The 20,961-nt window shown below is 43.4% G+C and overlaps 1 protein-coding gene across 2 annotated transcripts in view; it reads right to left on the bottom strand.

The window, feature by feature from the left end:
• ANKEF1 (ankyrin repeat and EF-hand domain containing 1) overlaps positions 1-13,048 on the bottom strand; it is a 34,020-nt gene extending 20,972 nt beyond the window's left edge. Inside the window, exons 1-5 of one of the 2 annotated variants that reach the window (XM_038396231.2) lie at positions 12,905-13,048; positions 6,739-7,126; positions 5,875-6,074; positions 1,999-2,148; positions 179-302 (exon numbers count right to left, since the gene is read on the bottom strand). In XM_038396231.2, the coding sequence (XP_038252159.1) occupies positions 179-302; positions 1,999-2,148; positions 5,875-6,074; positions 6,739-7,084 (820 nt within the window). In that variant the 5' untranslated portion in view covers positions 7,085-7,126; positions 12,905-13,048. Of the gene's footprint in view, positions 1-178; positions 303-1,998; positions 2,149-5,874; positions 6,075-6,738; positions 7,127-12,904 lie in introns of those variants that run through there. The other variant, XM_043512110.1, reaches the window with a different exon arrangement.
• Positions 13,049-20,961: the final 7,913 nt, after the last annotated feature.

Genomic DNA, 20,961 nt, shown 5'->3' on the forward strand with positions numbered 1-20,961 from the left:
TTAGGAAAATATTCCTGACAATCTATATTTGTCAGTGGATTAAAAACTCATTACAAGTGCAACTGTGACAGTTCTGGAAAGTTAAATCCTCCATTTATAGAGAAGTGAAATCCTGTATTTAGCACAGAAGACAAGCAAAGATTTGTATGATCTATGTAAATACACATTTTTTGTTTACCTCTTTGCCCTATAAATTTGCAGCAATCCGCAAAGCCCCCAGCAGCAGCGTAATGAAGTGGCGTGTTTCCATTCATAGCAATGAGCCCCACATCTCCATTATAAGCTGAAATAATTCTTAGGATCTAGAAAAGCAAAGTCAATGCCATTAAAAACCCTGCACCAAAATGTCTGGGGTTTGTGGGTTTTTTAAAAAAAAAATTAATAATTGAAATTAGGGCTGTCAATTAATCACAGTTAACTCAAGCAATTAACTCAAAACGGATTAATGCAATTAAAAATTAATTGTGATTAATTGTAGGTTTCATCGCACTGTTACACAATAATAAAATACCAATTTAAATTTTTTTGTCTACATTTTCAAATATATTGATTTCAGTTACAATGCAGAATACAAAGTGTACAGTGCTCACTTTATATATTTTTTAATTACAAATATTTGCACTGTAAAAAAGATAAAAAAATAGTATTTTTCAATTCACCTCATTCAAGTACAGTAGTGCAATCTCTTAATCGTGAAAGTACAACTTACAAATGTAGATTTTTTGTTACATAACTCCACTCAAAAACAAAACAATATAAAACTTTAGAGCCTACAAGTCCACTCGGTCCTACTTCTTGTTTGTCTTAGCGATTGGCTGAACAGGTTTGTTTACTTTACGGGAGATAATGCTGCCTGCTTCTTATTTACAACGTCACCTGAAAGTGAGAACAGGCGTTTGCATGGCACTATTGCAGCCAGCGTTGTAAGGTATTTACATGCCAGATATGCTAAACATTCGTATTCTCCTTCATGCTTTGACTTGTACACTGCACTATCTTTTGTTTTATCTTTTTTACAGTGAAATATTTGTAATCAAAAATAATAATATAAAGTGAGCACTTCACACTTTGTATTCTGTGTTGTATCTGAAATCAATATATTTGAAAATGTAGAAACACATCCACAAATATTTATAATACATTTACATTAGTATTCTATTATTTTGTAACAGTGCGATTAAAATGGCGATTAATCACGATTAATTTTTGTAATCGTTTGACAGCCCTAATTGAAATATTGTGTATCCATGCACACGCTCTGCAGCTCTCTGTCCCTCTCCACTGATTAGTCTACATACAAAAGTTTATGAGGTTGCTACAGTTATGTGGTTCCTTGGCCAGGCAGTAGGAACTTCTGTTTTTAAATCCAGAGTGCCCACTTTCAATCTCTATTACCATCAATCCATCCAAGGCTGTTGTATTTTAAGAAGCAATTACCTGTGATAGATAGAACAATACTGCTACAGTAAGTGACCTAGATCCAAACAACAGGGTACTAATAGGGTGGGCATTGCCTCCAGGCTTCTCTATAGCAGAAATGTAGTGATCTTTGGGGTAGGAATGGGGGTGGGGGGTAGTTGCTGCTGATCAGTTCCCCCACCTCTGTTGAAATTACAGGAGGCAAATCCATAGCTGTCCTCAACATGCCTTAGAGACAACAGGGAAGAAAAGAAGCCGCTCCCCCATCACTGGGCATCTACAAGCAACACCTCCTTTGCGAGACACAGCCAGGACACATAGCCTTGTGAGACCCCTCTGCCCTGGTGGGCCCACCCACATAAGACATAAGTAGGAACATGTATTTATAGGTACCTCATAGAAAACTGTTGCAGATTTATAAAAGAAATACCGTAATTTCTAAATTCCCTTTGATGGTTTAATAGAAGCCATTCATGAATAATGATTTCTCTGCTTAATCAGAAAGCAGCTTGACTGGGGGGGGGGGGGAACAGGCTGAGTAGCTTTGAAGTTAAGTTTCAGTACTATCAACAAAAATACCTCAAAAAAGCCTCCTTTGGCGGCAAAATGTGCAGCATTATGTCTTTCGTTGTCAAATATGTTAACATCTCCTCCTCTTTCAAGTATGCCACGCACCATCTCTATTACGCCTTCTCTTGCCGCTTCCATTAAGGCCGTGCGACCAGTAGCCTACAAATTAAACATCTGTGTTTTGTGTTTGTTTTCGTGTGAGACAGTCAAAGTCAGTGTCACAAGGGAATAGAAGAACTGAAGGTCTCCTTTATGCATCATCAAGAAGCAAAGAAGGGTGGGTGCAAGCCCAATAATTTCAAAAGTCTTCTGCAAGTCACCTTTAAGAACCTAATTCTACAGTTTTTAAAACACATGAGCAAGTCCCACTGTCTTCTCTTGAGTAAAAGCTACAGGATCAAGTCACATAAGCCCAATCCTAGAAGTAACTACGTGTGTAGTTTTACTCAAGTGAGTAGTCCCTATCAAGTCAATGTGTCTTCTCACTTGAGTAAAATTATGCAACAACATGTTTATGGGATCGGCCCCTAGATATTCAGAAGAGTTCAGCTCAGCCATTTGGGTACTTCAATGAAGTGCTCCTCAGCCAGCAACTGACATTGTTCTCATACACTCAAAGGGCTTGTTGGATCTTGCTTTTAGGAGGTCCACAACTGTGGACACAGACTTAAAACAGAGTACCATTGTTTTTCCATGTCACAGATGACCTAGAGAGAGACACGGGACCATAGGCTCCGCTAGCCCAGTGGTTCTCAATCTGGGGGTACACAAAGGTCTTCTGGGGGTACATCAACTCACCTAGACATTTGTCTAGTTTTACAACAGGCTACAGAAAAAGCACTAGCGAAGTCAGTACAAACTACAATTTCATACAGACAATGGCTTGTTTATATTGCTCTATAGACTAGACACTGAAATGAAAATACAACACTTATATTCCAATTGATTTGTTTTGTAATTATATGATAAAAATGAGAGTCAGCAATTTTTCAGAAGTAGTGAGCTGTGACACATTTGTGTTTTTATGGCTGATTTTGTAAGCAAGCAGTTTTTAAGTGAGGTGGAACTTGGGGGTATGCAAGACAAATCAGACTCCTGGGAAGGGGACAGTAGTCTGGAAAGGTTGAGAGCAACTGTTCTAGCCAATACCAAGAACTTTTTGCAAAATGTGCCTGAAAACCACTGGTGCTAGATGTGTCTATGTGGTAAGATGGACGTGCAAGGGAAGACTGATTCAGTGCACCAGCTCTGTCAAGGAGGAGCAATCAGCACAACTGGGACAGTGGTTTATTAGAAGATGGCAGGGTTTTGGGAATTCCACCAGTATTATTATATCCCCAAGCAAAACTAGCATATGCTCGTACAAACATCAAATTTATGCATGACATCTATATACATTTAGTTACAACAGAATATACTCTCTTAGGAATGTCTGGCTTTAGGAGACCCAGAGACCTTTCCTTATACATAGCACAGGGGTGGGCAACCTGAGCAGGAGGAGGAGCCAGAATTTACCAACGTACATTGCCAAAGAGCCACAGTAAAACGTCAGCAGCTTGTCATCAGCTCCCACCCTCCAGCCCTAAGCGCCACCTGCCCACCAGCAGCCCCACCCCCTCTCCCTGCACCTCCCGATCAGCTGTTTTGTGGCATGCGGGAGGCTCTGTGGGGGAGGGGGGAGGAGTGAGGCATGGCAGGCTCAGAGAAGGGGGCTGGAAGGGGTGCAGTGGGGGCAGGGCCTGTGGCAGAGCCAGGGGTTAAGCAGTGAGCACCTCTTGGCACATTGGAAAGTTGGCGCCTGTAGCTCCAGCCCCGGAGTCGGTGCCTATACAAGGAGCCGCATCTTAACTTCTGAAGAGCTGCATATGGCCCCGGAGCCGCAGGTTGGCCACCCCTGCCTGACATAGCATATCTTCTCAGATAGTCAGTGGCACATGCTCTGCCCCTTACTTGCTACAGCAGGCCCACATGTTGGCGTGTGGCTTTATGCTGGATATCCAGTGAAATAACCACAGGATAGTGCAGTACATGAAGGGTTTATTGATTCATGGGGCTATACACCAATCCAAGTGTACAGTGCAGAATTACTTGGATTTGGATACACGACCTTTCTGCATAGCTGCCTGCACATTTTGTCTCTTTCAAATGTGTTTATGTGAATAGGAAATATAGTCTAGAATTATTAAGACATTGTGCTGTTGTTCTTTACACCCCAGAGGCAGGCACATTTCAGTGGAGTCATATATATATATATATATATATATATATATATATATATATATATAGTTTGTGAAGCACTCTAATATAAGAGATGCTCCAGTCATGTAAAGTATTATTAGCTGACCAGAGGTGGAGGAAATAGAATCTCCTTACCCTTGGCATCACCCTGGACATGCAAGCCAGGCAGTGTGACTCTCTTCCTTTGAAAATTATTCTGTACAAGCTGGGGCCAAACAGCGTGTCATAGTGAGTAAGAAACTATTTGTCCTAGGGAGTGGTGAAGATACTGACTGAGTAGAAAATAATTCCCTATGGCTAAGCTCTGATATTAAAATGTTCCTCATTGCCTATCACTGTTAGGAGGAGGTGCCAGGGATTCTTTTATCTTATTAAAAAAAAATTCAGTTTTGCACTGCTTTTTGACCCAATAAGAACAAGCAGATTAACTTAATAGTTAATAAGTAAAGAAATTTGATTGTTCATACTTTATTCTGGTCTATTTTGAAGGGTATATTTGGGGTAAGGGATGGAGTAGCTGCTGTATTGCTGGTAAGTGGCTGGAGTGATTATGCTTGTGCACATTCCAAGCAGGCTGAATGTGTCTTGTGGGGCTCAGGGAGTTTACTGTGGAGAAATGCTGTTAAGATTTGGGGGGGGGGGGAGGGAAGGGAATGCATAGCCTGCAGGTCCCTGTTCCAGCTTCAATCCACCAGATGGTACTAAGGGAGAGCAGGAAAACAGCCCTAAGCAATACCCTACTGAGTGTCTTGCACCATCTGTAGTACTAACACTCTCCTTTCTTTGCACTCTGGAGCTCAAATCACCCACAATCAGTAAAGCCATTCCAGTTGGAGGCCCCCACAGTTTAATAAAGAGATGCAGCTGGAAGGGCACTCTCTGTGAGTGGCTTTGGAACTCATTCCCCCTCTTGGGCTGAAATAGCCCGAGTCTCTTGGCCTTTAATGCATCGTCATCTTGGAAGACAAAAATGCGATAAGGGATGGTGTTTGTAAGCACATGAAGAATGTTTGGACTGATTAACTTTAACTAGAGGGATGAGGATAAGCTCCTGGATTTGTGGTTACCTGAAACGCATGAAACATTGAATGGGCCCTGAGCACTGGTCTGGCTTTTTTAAAATGTCTCATTATAATGAGCAAACAAATAAATGACCTGGATTATGGCTGTCCCTTGCATAGCTGTGCAGACGGAAAGGAGGGTAAAGGACACGGTTTCTTGTAACATTTCACCGCCTTGGTTCTCATGCAGGGCAGGCCACTATGCTTCTAATTGTATTGAATATAATTTCAACATTTAAAATAATAGGCCAGATCCCTCGGCCAGTGTAATGGACACAGCTTCACTGAAGTCAACAGGCAATAGCACTTCACACCATTTGGGGAGATGACTTGGTTGTTTTTATGCATATAAATAATTGGATCTCAACCTACCAAAATCCAAAACAGGAGACAAATGATCCAGGTGTGGGACCTCAGTAAAATAAAACAAGAATGATGGAGAGGTGCTATCAGTGGTAGTAATACGTATATTGCCCAGAAGTTAACTAACTGATGTGTCTTATAGATGAATGGTCCTATATTGTAGTGGTTTTACAACTGAATTACAATAGTATGTATACATATTTAATTATAGGAAGATTCCTACTAGGTTTATCGCATTGGGGTTTGCTCCTCTTTCCAAAAATTTCAGACATATTTCTTTAATCTCGTGTGCTTGTTCACAGGCTTGTAGGAATACTGGCTTCCCATTGATAGTACAGTTGTTAACATCTGCGCCACATTCTAAAGCGATCTGAACGCAGCGGCAGTGCCGTTTCGTAGGTAAAATACAGTAAAACAAAACACCTGTAACAAAAAACAAAATGGCTGTTAAGCAACAAATGTTAGGGGGCTGAATCAAATAGCAGGAAAGGCCCTGATTCAGGAATCTGATCTGCACAGACAGACCCCTTGAACCAGTATAGTGACCCATTCATTTCTCAGGCACAAGGGTCTGTCCATTTGAATCAGATTACAGGATGAAGACTTTAGAAATTAACACATGAAATGATACTTGGGATTTCAACAGGACCGCCTGTGGAGTAAAACAATATTTAATGAGAGTGAGGGTATCAGAATCTGACCCTTAATAGTTAGGCACATATAAAGCTAACTATTGGAGAGAGCTACCAACGGAATGCCTGATCCAGCAAAAATGTCCTCACTTTCAGCACCACAAAAGCTCTGAAGAAAAATGGCTTTGTTGGGTTGTATGTGTAGTGAACACCCACCTGGTGCTTAACCTTAGGTTGTTCAGTACCAAGCCACAGACCTTTGCTACATGAGCCAAAGAACAGTCCCTGCAGCAGAAGACTCTTACCCATTACGCTGACCAGCCACTAGAGGGGTACATAACACACATGGCTAGCACGTGATATGTGGTGAGAAAGCAGGACTGCAATTTGTTGTGTTGATTCTGGCTCCAAAGATACTTTTTCTGTCTAATATGATTAAGAGGGACTCTTTTTACCTTTTCCTTCATTATCAACTATGGTCATGTCTGCCTCGGCCTTCGCTAGTTTATCCAAGGCTAAGTCGTGGCCTAGCTCGGCTGCTTTCATTGCAGGAGTGCGTCCCATTCGGTCTTGAACATCTGGATGAGCTCCTTGCTCCAGCAGGAAGTTGCACATGTCTATGTCGTTTGCGATGCATGCCAAATGAAGGGCACTATCTCCATCGACAGGCTCTGTGAAATTAATGAGTTCTGGGAATCCAAGTTTGGTCAGCTTCTCTATCTGCCTCTTGTCCTTTTGGCGAACACATTGGAGAACTTTGTAGATCTGCAAATTTTCAAGTCTTTTGTCCGTCAAAGACATCCTTGATCAACTGAAGTTAGTCTTCTTCAAAGGGAAGGCTTTCTGGGAAAAAAAAAAAAACAAAAAAAAAAAACACGTGTGAAGTTATTCTCCTTAGAAGCCATAATGGGTTTTGATCCAAATCGCATTTAAGTCAATTAAAGTTTTTCATTTTGACTTCAGAGGTCACTGAGCAGCCTCATAATTCTTGATTTTATATGTGCATATATATAATTCGAACTGCGGCCACTGGGAGCTGCGGGGGGCCGTGCTTGCAGATGATCAATGTAAACAAAATGTCTTGTGGCCCGCCAGCAGATTATCCTGATGGGCTGTGTGCCGAAGGTTGCCAATCCCTGTACCAGCCTATAATTTAACGAATTGCCTTTCCAGAGGATGTGGCTTTCTCCAATCTAAATATCACAAGGAATTAGATTATTATTTATTTAAATTTCTATTACCATAGCTCTCAGCAGCCCCAGTCACGGACCAGGTCCCCATTGTGCTAGGCGCTGTACAAACACGAACAACAAGATATTCCCTGACCCAGAGAGTTTACAATCTAAGTGACAACCTGTTTAGGCAAATACTTGGATTGAAATGTTAAATTCTATTCTGGGTCGGTTCTTATACCATCCTTGTTACCATCGCATCCACACATCACCCGGTAGCATCCTAAGCAAAAAGACTAACCTCAGTCATGTGTGGTTTGTCATTTCATCCTCAGACATAATGCATTTGATGATTCTGTCAAAGGGAATAAATGCAGTCGCTTGTAACAGACAATCATGAATGTCTTGTATACTGATGCGAGCTGCATCCAGGGTTCTCGCCCCAGACTGAAGAGAACTCAGAGGTGCTCTCCATTCCAGATCACCAGGGAAGCTGTAACCCACAAGGGCGTTCAGCTTGGAATGTTAACAAGCCACTGGGAGCAGAGACTCAACACAACAAGTCAGCATGGGAGCCTGGCCGCTGCGGGCAAAGGGGCGTGAGCTCTGCAGGGCTGGGGTGTCTGAAGATGCTACGGGGAACAGGAGGAAGTCCCTTGTAATTTGCAGTATGAATTCTTTGCCTGTAGTCACGTTCCATTGCCTGCTGGCATATGAGGCTAGGGAAGACTGGATTCACTTTTTAAAAATCTGACATGTTTTAGTGGAGCCCTTCTTCTCCACTCACCTTGTTGTTGATTTGCATTGTGGTAGTGCTCAGAGATTCTGGTCACCCTTCCCCCCTCCCTCCGCAAAAAAACACAACTATGTTATTACAAGGCACAATTGTGCTGGTGGCTGCGTGGGGGGAGTGGGTGCGCAAAGAGTCCTTCAGCTGCTTTGTGTGTCCCTACCTCCGAGCAACAGCCAGGCATAATCATAGTCCCTGCTCCTTCTTAGTTCTCCGGAGGTAGAAGACATCCCAAAATGGACAAGGAAGGGTGGGAAGGTTCCACCCCGGCCAGCATAAATGGCTCCTCACCAAGAGGAGAGCATGCTGGAACACCCAAAGGGATGGTGCAGGTTGTGCATTCCCTGTGTGCACTGGTGAGCTTTGGGAGGCACAATCCCTCCAAGAGCTCCTCTCTGGGGCCATGAGACTCCCCATGTGAGCGGTGCCTACTGGCTCTGTCATTAGCTGTACCCTCAGGCTATGAGATCTTCTATCCAAGTGATGTTCAGGAAACCCAAAGTTATCCCAGGAGAGAAGTGGAGAGAGGAAGGACATACAAAGCTCCTTGCTCTCTGGAAGAAGTGCAAAAATCCTTCATTGTTCTATCTAAGACTTAGAGATAAGAGTACGGGCCAAGTTGCCACCCAGCTGGTGATAACTGGCATAGCTCCACAGAAGTGAAAAGAACTACATTGACTGATTTACACCAACTGAAGATCGGATGATTTATATAGTCAAGATTATTGCTTTTATGTACAAATCTGAATGCGATGCGTACTTGTAAGTGATGCATTTAGGAGCAAATCTTACTTTTTCTTCCCTTCCATATCCCACATAAAAGCCTAAAGACAAACTTTAGGTTCCTTCTCACTGGAATGGGGACAGTTAGGCCATAGGTTTCCCATGTAGGGGCAGTGTCTCAATTTAGAAAAATAAGTATTTGCCAGCCACATGTAGTACCCATACATAACAGGTGCGATGTTCCACGTGTCTGGCTTTGTTTTATGAGACATTCTTTGATTCAACATACTGAATGTAGCTTTTTTGTGTGTAATAAACAGAGAATGTTAAAGTTGCAAAGTCAAGCACTCAAAATTTAGGAAATGCCAAAATTAAAGTTGCCTGTGCAACCTTAATTTGGCTGCCTTGTGTGCACACATTATGATACTGTCTTTAATTACATGATCACGTACTATTCATTCCACAGGATCTCTGCCCCAGTAAGTACACAGGATGGATGGCGCTCACTGAATGAGCTGCTATTCACTATCTCGTTTAACCCTTAGTGTTCAGTATGTGGGTTTAGGTCTTATTTACTGCATACTATTCAAGCCCTGCTCTGAATCCAGGATTATTAATTTCCTCTTGGGCTCATCACTGTGAATGTTTCACAAACATTAATTTTCTCAACACATCTATGAGGTGGGGTAGTATTATCCCCATTTTACAGATTCCCTACAACCCTGATTCCAACCCCGAACACTGCCCATCCTGTGCTCTGAATGAGGTAAGAGTCCTGTGGAATAAGAGTATATGATCATGTAATTACAGACAATAGCATAATGCATATACACAAAGGGACCAAAATAAAGATGCATAGACAATCTTAATTCTGGCATTTCCTAACTTTAGAGAATGTGACCTTGCTACTTTATTGTTCTTTTAATAACTAATTTTGTGTATATTTTTAACCCTGAAAAAAAAACAGATTCCATCACGTGGAACCATACTGATCTTCACAAGGGTCTTCAGCAGGGTCAGAACTGTGATAGCCACAGCAGAGACTTCTGCTACTTGAGCTAATGGAGTAACTGAAAGCAATAGTAGGCTGTCATACTGGACGTGGACCAACCACTAGGAAGGGATGAGTCACATTTTGCCAGTGGTTTCACAGATATTAGTTGACAGATTTGGGAAATAGTGGGTGCCATTCCAGGGTCTAGAAGGAAGCATGCGCCAATAGCCACAGACCCTTCTGCTCCTCTCTCCTCCACAAAGGCTGATCCCTTCTGGGCCCTGTCCCTTTCAGCTGTCTCTGTCCAAGTCCTGTATTTCCCTCCCAGCGCCTCATCCCAGTCTTCCCCCAGCAACTCCTTGTCCCTGTCTCCCTCTCCCCAGGCTACTCATCTGAATCCCCACAAACCTAAGCTCCTCCTCGCAGTCCCACTCTCCCACACCAGACTCTTCAGTCAATTCCCAGTCTTCCCTCTGCCCCAGCTTCCAGTTCCATTCTCCCCCCAGGTTTCCTCTTCCTTGTCCAATCAGTCTCAGTATCCTACTTCTCCATGCGGTTCCCCCTCTCCTGACAGACTTCTCATCTGATCTCAGTCTCCAGCAACTTCTTCCTTCTCCATGCCCGCTGGGCACCAGCAGTGGGAGTATGAACAGCACAGGAAAAAGATTCCCTGCTTTCAGTTCTGGTGCCCAACCTCCTGCAAATACAAGGAAAGTCTTGCTTGGCAGCCTCTGCATTCCTAGGGCGGAGCATGTCCAGTGCAGATTAAACTTTCTGAGAATTTAACTGCCAAACTAGCATCCCTACTGAGCATGTGCAAACTGATTTTTCAGAGGATTATAATTTGGCCAATTTTAGCAGGTTTTCACAACAGCCACAGAAGGCACACCCCTGACACTAGCACGACGTCCCTGCCAACTTTCAAATCCCTGCTCCAAAGCACAGTGGAGTTGGAGTTTCTTGTGAAAATGGTTGTACAATTTTTTTAAAAAACATGGGGGAAAAACAATATTTTTCCCTAAACTCATTCTTGGAAATCGCGGAACCATTTTTGCTGAAACTTTTCTAAATAATTCATTTCAGACAAACACCCAGCATGGAAAATTCCAGCCTAAGCAGTTACAGTTTGTCAAAGTTATAAACAACTGAAAACAGGCCTGGGAAGTGTCAGGGAACATTAAAATATGGGTGATGTTACCAACGCCAACTCTAATTCTGTGCAATTTGCAACTACACTGGTATTGATTTTTAAAAAATATTATTCAGCATCTTGCTAGTCTGCGTTGTTAAACAAATATTTGGAACTGAACTCATTACATAGTTTTACCTGTTATGTATTATTCTTTTTGGGAGGAAGGACTGATAGCATAGCTTTGAGCCAGGTATACTCTGGTGAGCATCTCACATAGCTATGCCAATAAACCTAAATCCAAACCTGTAATACTTCTGACTCTCTTGATAAACACTGAGGGAAACTCTAGCTAATCGTGCCAGATTCCATTGTGGTTTTGTGATGGACTAGGCTGAGAATAAAAAACCTCATTTTTATTTCAGTTTAATTATTTTTCCAGTGCACCAATTAGTAGGAAGATCCTTTTAAGCAGATTCTTGCTTCTTCATGGAACTTGCCAAACCAGCTAGATGCACAAGGGGAAAGCTTTTCAAGGGCACACAAGTGTGAGTTAGATGTCCAACTCCCATTCACTGACTTTCCATGGAAGCTGGGGGCCTAATTGCCCCTTATGTCTTTGAAAATCTCCCCCACTGTGGCCTTCTCAAAGGCCATTATCAACTATAAAAATATCACACTGCTTTCAGATTTTTTCCCCGTTATTGTTACCAGTAACACCTAAGGCACAATCCTGCAAACACCTACATATGCACTGTGCTTTACTCACAAACATAGTCTCAAGGATTACAATGGGTCTTTGCAAGAGCAAGGCCTTAAGAGTCAAAAAATGAGAAATGTTTTTTCCTCTGTTTTGTGTGTGCATGTGACAGCACTTTGTGTATATTGTTGGCTCCTTGCCCACTGTTTGTGTGGGAGACAGGCCCAGCAACAACAACAAAAAGAAACACTTAAAAAAACAACAACCCTGGAAAATGTAAAACCACAAAAACTGGCAGAGAAATACAGGGACAGGTGCAGTCACTGAAACTACTTTTACGCATTTTCTAAAAGCTAAATTTCCAGTTGACAATGTCTCTTTTAACAATGACTGTTCACAAATCAGTAAACAAAGTTATCAGATTTTTTATTTAAAAAAAATAGGCATTTAAAAATTTCTAATTAGTTTATACATTGACTGTATCCAAGCATGAACCTTATATTGTGACATAAAAGAACATAATATGGTAACAATACCCCATGCGTTTATTGCTTTATACAAATAAAGACTCCGTTTGACTCATGTTTAATGGGACCTGAGCAACAAAGTCTGATGAAAATTTATCCCAGGACAGCAAATAACTACAAGGCTACAGTTAAGGCTCAGATGGATATCCCCTTCCCTTCTAAGCCTTTTAGTTTTAAGTTGTAGTCACTTCTCAAAAAAATGTTCTGTTTGGACAGAGATACACTGTGTACCGTAGAGCGAATGGACACTGCAGGGACTTCACACCGGACTCACGCACCCACCTAGGAAATTGAAAATCAGCGCCACTGTCTGTTTCTAATTTGTAATTGCTAAATCTCCAGTTCCTATTCTGAGCTCCTCATGGGTTGACCTCCATGGAGGGTAGAGGGGTTCCACATTGGTGCAAGGATCTGCCTGTGCAATCCTGATCAAGGATCAATCCTGAGCGCCACACAGAGAGGCCTGTGGCTAAGCAGGCCTTGAAGCTAAAGAGTAGGGCCTTAATGTATCGATTCTTCCGCCCTCGCATGCAACATCTATGAAGATTAACGAGAAATACATTCACACAGCAATGGGCTGACATACCTCTCCAGCAGACACGCTCCTCGCCAACTCTAATGAAGGGTTTGGAGAACACACCAGACCTGGCAAAGCATGGGCCAGCCCCGTGGCGTCACTCCTGCCCAGGCCAGGGCCAAGCGGAGCACAAGCGTCCCTCTGTGCAGGCGAGCAGGCTTTAGGGACAGCCGCCCCCCCCCCGGCATCTCTATTGCACGCCTCCTCTAGGGTGACCAGCTGTCCCGATTTTATAGGGACAGTCCCGATTTTGGGGTCTTTTTCTTATATAGGCTCCTATGACCCCCCCCGTCCCGATTTTTCACACTTGCTGTCTGGGCACCCTAGTCTCCTCCTAAAAGAACTTGGCCAAAGTTCCCAACAGCGATGCACAAGGATCCCCTTCACCCAGGGCTAAAAGGCAGCCACCGCCCTGGAGCTGCACCCCCCACTCCTGCACGAGGGCTCGGGAGAGAGGCGGGAATCCCGTCCCACGTGCCCTGGGGGCGGTCCCTGCGCGTGCTCCCTTGTGACGTGCTGGAGCGAGGGGAGCGGGACGGACCCAGCACGAGCCCAGGACTCACCGCCCGCTGGGGGGAGGAGGAGGAGGAGGAGGAGCAGCAGCAGCAGCAGCCGGGCGCCGTGGCTCAGGCGCGCGTGCGCGCTGGAGGGGCCGCGCGAGGGACGCGGCTACCCCGCAGCTCCCATAGCAACCGGCAGCCCCGCCCGCACATGCGTCATAATGCCAGCCCTGCCCCGCCCCCGCGCAGGGCGGCCCCGCCTGGCGAGCGCCGCTGGTGCTGCGGGGCGGGGTGACGCCAGCCTCTGTGGGCAGCTGCGCCCCCGTCTCATTCCCCCCCTTCTGGGCCCCAGTTCCCTGCCCCCCCCCCCAGTCTGCAGCCCGGCTCCTTGCCCCCCCCTCATCCGCACCCCTCCGTTCCCTGCAGGTCGTCCCCGCAATGTGCATGATCCCCCCATTCCCTGCGCCCCCCTCGTCCGCGTCCCTAACTCCTCCTGAAACCACAGGCAAGAGTTGCGCTCGCCATGGTTTGGGATGAGGGCCAAGGTGGGGCCCAGGTTGCTGCAAAGCTTTAGCAAGTGGAGGTGCAAAGGGGCAGGCGGAGAAGAGCAGCGTAGCCAACCTTTTCCCCTGTGCAGTCCCCTGGAAAGGATCTTTTACAGAATCATAGAATATCAGGGTTGGAAGGGACCTCAGGAGGTCATCTAGTCTAACCCCTGCTCAAAGCAGGACCAATCCCCCACTAAATCATCCCAGCCAGGGCTTTGTCAAGCCTGACGTTACAAACTTCTAAGGAAGGAGATTCCACCACCTCCCTAGGTAACGCATTCCAGTGCTTCCCCACCCTCCTAGTGAAAAAGTTTTTCCTAATATCCAACCTAAACCTCCCCCTCTGCAACTTGAGACCATCACTCCTTGTTCTGTCATCTGCTACCACTGAGAACAGTCTAGATCCATCCTCTTTGGAACCCCCTTTCAGGTAGTTGAAAGCAGCTATCAAATCCCCCCTCATTCTTCTCTTCTGCAGACTAAACAATCCCAGTTCCCTCAGCCTCTCCTCAGAGCCCCTTAAGGGAAGCGTACACTGTGGCTCCCCGAGCCCTGGAATTCACAATGCCAAAAATGCACTGCAAGTCGCCGCTCCTCTGAGCAACAGGCTTCCCCTGACCCCCACCCCGTTTCCGATGTTGATTTGTGCAGGTGAATTGGGTCTTAACATCACTATGCAGCAGCCCTAGGGGTAGCAACGCTCCTAATGCAGATCTCCTCACATTTCTGTCTTTAGAGGGCACGGCCAGAAAAAGAAGTGAATGAAATGTGTGTCTGACCCATGCCCAAAATTCCACAGCTGCTCCCGGAGGATTTCATGAGGCTCTGCTGTTCTGGGGATCACCCAGACCAATAACCTTGCTTTTCTTAATGCGTGCTGCTGTGGCTCGGTACTCTGACACCAATAGCCAGCCTAAAAGCATAAGAAAAGGAGGACTTGTGGCACCTTAGAGACTAATACATTTATTTGAGCATAAGCTTTCGTGAGCTACAGCTGTGCTCAAATAGGCTCAAATAAATGTGTTTGTCTCTGAGGTGCCACAAGTACTCCTTTTCTTTTTGCGAATACAGACTAACACGGCTGCTACTCTGAAACCTGTCATTCTAAAAGCATAAGAGTCACCCTGGGTGCTCCAACCTAATTACTCCTTGCAGGGTAAAACCTTTATACTTTTAGGCTGTCTGCTGATATCAGGGCTCTGCAGTATAGTATAGTATAGTATAGTATAGTATAGATGCCCAAGGTTACTGGGCAGGTGGTGACAGAACCCCTTAGTGGCCTGGGTAATCTCCAAAATGTGACAGCCATATAAAATCCTCAAGGGGCAGCATCGCTGAAAATCCCACTTGATGTGCATTCGAACTAGATATTTTGGGGAGAGATTTTGAAAAAAAGTGTAAGAGACTTGAAGCACAGAGCCCTTTTAAAAATCTTGTGCTCTTAAGTCACTTAGAAGGTTTTGAAAATTCCGCCCTTTGTGATGAGTGAGCTATTTCTTTTATGTCCATTTTGATCAGCATCTGATTTCAACATCTGGGCCCGGACTCTGCCTGCTAATCTGCACTCAGCTCCCACTGACTGAGTTCAACAGGAGCTTCGTGGACACCGGTTGTTGGCAGGATCAGACCCTTGCATTTAACATCAATTTGGTTATCATAATCAGGCAAGTTATCCACTTCTTATTCAAGACAACTGTCAAAACATCCCCTCTAAAACACTTTCAGAACCAACTGAAGCATAGGGCCAAACCCTTGTTATGTATTAGGGCTGTCAGTTAATCGCAGTTTTAATTGCACTGTTGAACAATAGAATACCAATTGCGATTTATTAAATATTCTGGATGTTTTTCTACATTTTCAAATATACTTATTTCAATTACAACACAGAATACAAAGTGTACAGAGGTTACTTTATATTTTTTTAATTACAAATATCTGCACTGTAAAAATGATAAAATAAATGGTATTTTTCAATTCACCTCATACAAGTACTGTAGTGCAATCTCTTTATCATGAAAGTGCAATTTACAAATGTAAAATTTTTTGTTACATAACTGCACTCAAAACCAAAACAATGTAAAACTTTAGAGCCTACAAGTCCACTCAGTCCTACTTCTTGTTCAGCCAATCCTTAAGACAAACAAGCTTATTTACATTTACGGGAGATAATGCTGCCCACTTCTTATTTACAAATTATGTCACATGAAAGTGAGAACAGGTGTTCACATGGCACTGTTATAGCCGGCATTGCAAGGTATTTACATGCTAAACATTTGTATACCCCTTCATGCTTTGGCCACCATTCCAGAGGATATGCTTCCATGCTGATGATACTCATTAAAAAAAAATGAGTTAATTACGTTTGTGACTGAACTTCTTGGGGGAGAATTGTATGTCTCCTGCTCTGTTTTACCCACATTCTGCCATATATTTCATGTTATGGCAGTCTCTGATGACGACCCAGCACATATTGTTCGATTTAAGAACACTTTTACTGCAGATTTGACAAAATGCAAACAAGGTACCAATGTGAGATTTCTAAAGATAGCTACAACACTCAATCCAAGATTTAAGAATCTGAAGTGCCTTCCAAAATCTGAGAGGGACAGCGTGTGGAGCATGCTTTCAGAAGTCTTAAAAGAGCAAAACTCCAATGCAGAAACTACAGAACCCAAACCATGGGTTGAGTGCAGTTATTTTTTGTACATAATTCTACATTTCTAAGTTCAACTTTCATGATAAAGAAATTGCACTGCTGTACTTGTATTAGGTGAACTGAAAAATACTACTTCTTTTGTTTCTTTTTTAACTGCAAATATTTGTAATAAAAAATAAATATAAAGTAAGCACTGTGCACTTTGTATTCTGTGTTGTAATTGAAATCAATATATTTGAAAATGTAGAAAACATCCAAAATATTTAAATAAATGGTTTTCTATTATTGTTTAACAGTGTGATTAATCGTGATTAATTTTTTTAGTCTCTTGAGAGTCCTACTATGTATCAATATCTTCATCAAAATGGGCAGCGATGCATAGGCGGATCCAGGTCCAAAAGAAGAGACATCCTGCTGCCACAAAAGAGGATGGCTCCTATTGCTTCATTTCAGTATGTGAGCTCTTTACTGCTTCTCCTAACAGGAGTGCCATTTGCATGGTAGCTGCTTCCAGCTAGCACTTGCTTATGGTGGGAACCTGAGTTAGCCAGACTGTGGGCCAATTATTACTTTAGTTCAGCTCATCATTCCTGCTTTGGCAGAGGTACATGCCCCAGTGCATTAGGCTGGTGTCACAGTCATTGTGCTTTTGTATAGCAGGACAAAATGTAGTCTGCTCACCCATATTGTTGCACCTATTGCTGTATTTTTGGGCCTTCTGAAAGCAAGACCTACACTAATATGGGTGGCAAAATTCTATGCTGAGGAACTTTTGCAAATATTTCTTTTTCATTTTTGGTTTTTAAAGTAGACAATTCAAGATGGGAAATGCCAACCTGATTAATTTGAAATTAATTTAATGCCAAAATACAGGAGATCCAATTAAGCACACACACACACACAAATAAGAATAGGAGTACTTGTGGCACCTTAGAGACTAACAAATTTATTAGAGCATAAGCTTTCGTGAGCTACAGCTCACTTCATCGGATGCATGCCGGACTAAGCCAAGAGATCAGAGAGGGTGACAACTATCATGGCAAAAGGTGGCAACTTGGACCCATTTACCAATTCTGTCTTGTCTATTATTATATGTCTGGCATAAATATATCTCCAGACACTATAAGTGACAACAATTCTGTTGAGAATTGTATAAATAAAGGTGAAAATTGATTAAGTCTAAATTAAATAACTTGTGACTCAGTTTCCCAACTTTTTAGCTCTTCTTGGTTGACAACTCAGTTTTGGAGATGAGCCAAGTATGATGCCATGTCAGAGGTAGAGAGACTGATGCCACAAAGATTTGTGACTGGAAAAAACCAGCTTCCATAGATGGAGGGATCAATCAGCCAGAGAAGGTGAAGAACTTGGGATCAAGACACAGGAAAAATCGGATCCTGATCTACTTTGATCTGGCCGAACTGCCATTGATGTAGCACTCAATGGAGCAGGCAAAGCTGCTGTATGCTACCTTTGTACTCATCTGATCTGCAGAGCTGGGCAGAGCCATTTTAACACATGTCATAAGTTAGGGCAGCCTCAGAGCTCCTCTAACCGGCACTAGTTTATAACAGCTCCCAAAGGTCTGTTAAGCTGTCCAGGACTTACTCCAGTTCTGCATGCTTTGTCCATACTCCCTTATTCCCCACACACCTCTTTACACTATGAGGGGCCAGGAGAGATTTGTGTAAAGCTGACTATGCCAGCTGGGGATTCCCCCACTCCAGGTGAATTTTCAGCTGCCCCATTTAGGGGAGTTTACAGCCCTGTTGGTAATGCTGGAGGACACAAAGGGCCGAACCAAAGACTAGGATTTGCCCTGACAGTGGTAAACAAAAGGAAACCTGCAACTGATGGAGCAAACTCAAGTGTTCTCCAAAGAGTGACACCAGGAATGAATTTAATCCAACGACAGAACAGGATGCAGGAGGTATCATTTTGTTCAGCATATAACAGCAGATTCTGATAGTTAGATGATCAGAAATAAATGAAGTATTAGTTTCTAAACAGCGCTATGTCAATAAAATATTAATTTGTAAGAAGGGAATTTGTTTCGTCCTGTTTTATACATGCTAAGTGTTAACCTACTCAGACTCAGACAGCATGCGTGTCTCATATGATGGCGGGCAAAGCTCCCATTACCAATATGCTCACTTTGTTGCAGCAGGATGAGCTAATTACACATGAAAAGATTTTGATGCAGAACAGCTGCTTCAGAGTGCTTGGAATTAAAATATAAGAGCTTTTGAGTGCTTTGTTCAGTGCTGGTGGAAGGCATCAGGCTGACAGCAACTGGAGAAATTCTCTCTACAAGACAGGAGCAGCACACTGCTGGCAGTCTTAATATGCCAGCATGCTGCATTTGTATTGTGCCTTTCATCCATGGATCCCAAAGCCTAGAACATTAACTAAGCCTCACAGCCCACCTGTGAAGGTGGCATTGTATAGTGTCAAATATTATGCAGATAGGGGAAACTGAGGCACAAAGGGTGGTATTCTGGCCCTGTTGACCTCAGTGGGAGCTGGTTTGGAGCCTAGTATGATTTTCGTTGGTATTACATGCTGTTCTGTATTACGCTGAACATGTTTGTGACTTAAACCTGTTGCTCCTCCAATCATTATCTTCCCAAGGTTAATTACTACTATACTCTTTCATCTTGTCCCATGTTACTGCAAGACTCGTCCTTTTGTTGTATGCTCTTCTCCATACCAGCTTGCAAACCTGATGCATAGTGCAATGACACTAGCATGTGGGCTAATTATAATGTCTGTCTTGATCATAAATGATGTTAAAATCAGCCACATGTTACCTTGCAGGAGTGTGAGATCACTTTAGCCTGGCTAATGAATGTATTAGTCTTGGTAGAATTAAATAACACATTGCTCCTAACCAAGGGCTAGGTTGTGCCTAGCCCTCACCTGGCACTATAGGGAAGGAGGAGCTCCTGCATAGCTGTCTGAGTGCTACCTGCATCACTCCTCCAGACTCTCAAGGGAGCACAGAACCTCACAGGAACAAATAAGTGGGATTGGGTAGGGAAGGGCGAGTCTGGACCGAGCCCTATATCCTCCCCCTCACAACCTGACCACTGGAGCTGGATGGGTGTATAGGGTTCGGGAGACATCATAAAGGGGTGTCTCAAATTACTACCTCTCCTCTAGTCAACCCCAAATGAATTTTGTTTTTTGTTGTTTCACCAAGAGAGGGGAAAAAAATTAATTTGGAGTCAATCGAAAACAATGTTTTGTTTCAATGTCTCGTTCCAGCCAGGGAACTGAAAAGTCAATCATTCACACAGCTCTACTTGCCTCCTAACTTCCTAAGTACAAATGTCAGGCCCTGTCTTGCTTTTTTTGTCCACCCAAAGTTCCCACTTGCTTCAGCAGGAGCTCTGGATGCACAAAAGAGAGAGAACCAGAATTTTAATGTGCTGTGGGAGGCTCCGCACTTTAACCCTTTAAGGCAGTGGTTCTCAAACTTTTGTACTGGTGATCCCTTTCACACAGCAAGCCTCTGAGTGCGACCCCCCCCTTATAAATTAAAAAAATGTTTTTATATATTTAACAAAATTATAAATGCTGGATGTAAAGCGGAATTTGAGGTGCAGGCTGATAGCTTGCGACCCCCATGTAATAACCTCACGACCCTCTGAGAGGTCCTAACCCACAGTTTGAAAACCCCTACTTTAAGGTTACTTTAGTGTATCCAATCCCCACTCTCCGAAAGGTGCTCCATGCTTCTTAAGCTCTGGAACTGAGGGGATATAAATTACTGTCTCCTAACCATTCCTCAGGTCATCTTTGTCCACCTGTCTAAGGGCCTAGGCCAAAGCCCAATGAATACAGTAGTATGGATCCACTTCGCTCCTTTCATTAGTTCTTTGTAGGCAACTATCATTAGGAAAAAAAAGTAAGAAGAGAGTTCTTTTTGTAGTTCTTTTGCATTAATGTTAGTGTAGTTAGGGCAGGTTAGTAATGATGAGACGTAGCTAGGGTTACCAATTTTGGTTGGAGATATTCCTGGAGGTTTCATCACATGTCATAGGGTATCTTAGACTCCATTTGATTCTGCATACACTAATGTCTAACCCTTGTGAGCCCTGCTGTTACATTATCACTATTGTCTGCTAATAAGCATTGTAGGTTCTTACTTAAGTTTGCCAGACTGATGAGAAACAATGGCTTCAAGTGCGTCATTCGTCTAGCATTTCTTATGAACAAGGCGAATGAAATTTTGATCAGACTCATTGCATATGCAGCAAACAATGGAGCAATTTTCAGCAAATAATAATGCATGTCAGACAGAAGTGAGTTGGGAAAGCTGCTCTTCTGAAATGCCTGCTGTCTTCCTGCAAACCTCGA

This window comes from Dermochelys coriacea, chromosome 3 (genome assembly GCF_009764565.3).
Source record: "Dermochelys coriacea isolate rDerCor1 chromosome 3, rDerCor1.pri.v4, whole genome shotgun sequence".
NCBI classification, from domain to species: Eukaryota; Metazoa; Chordata; order Testudines; family Dermochelyidae; genus Dermochelys; species Dermochelys coriacea.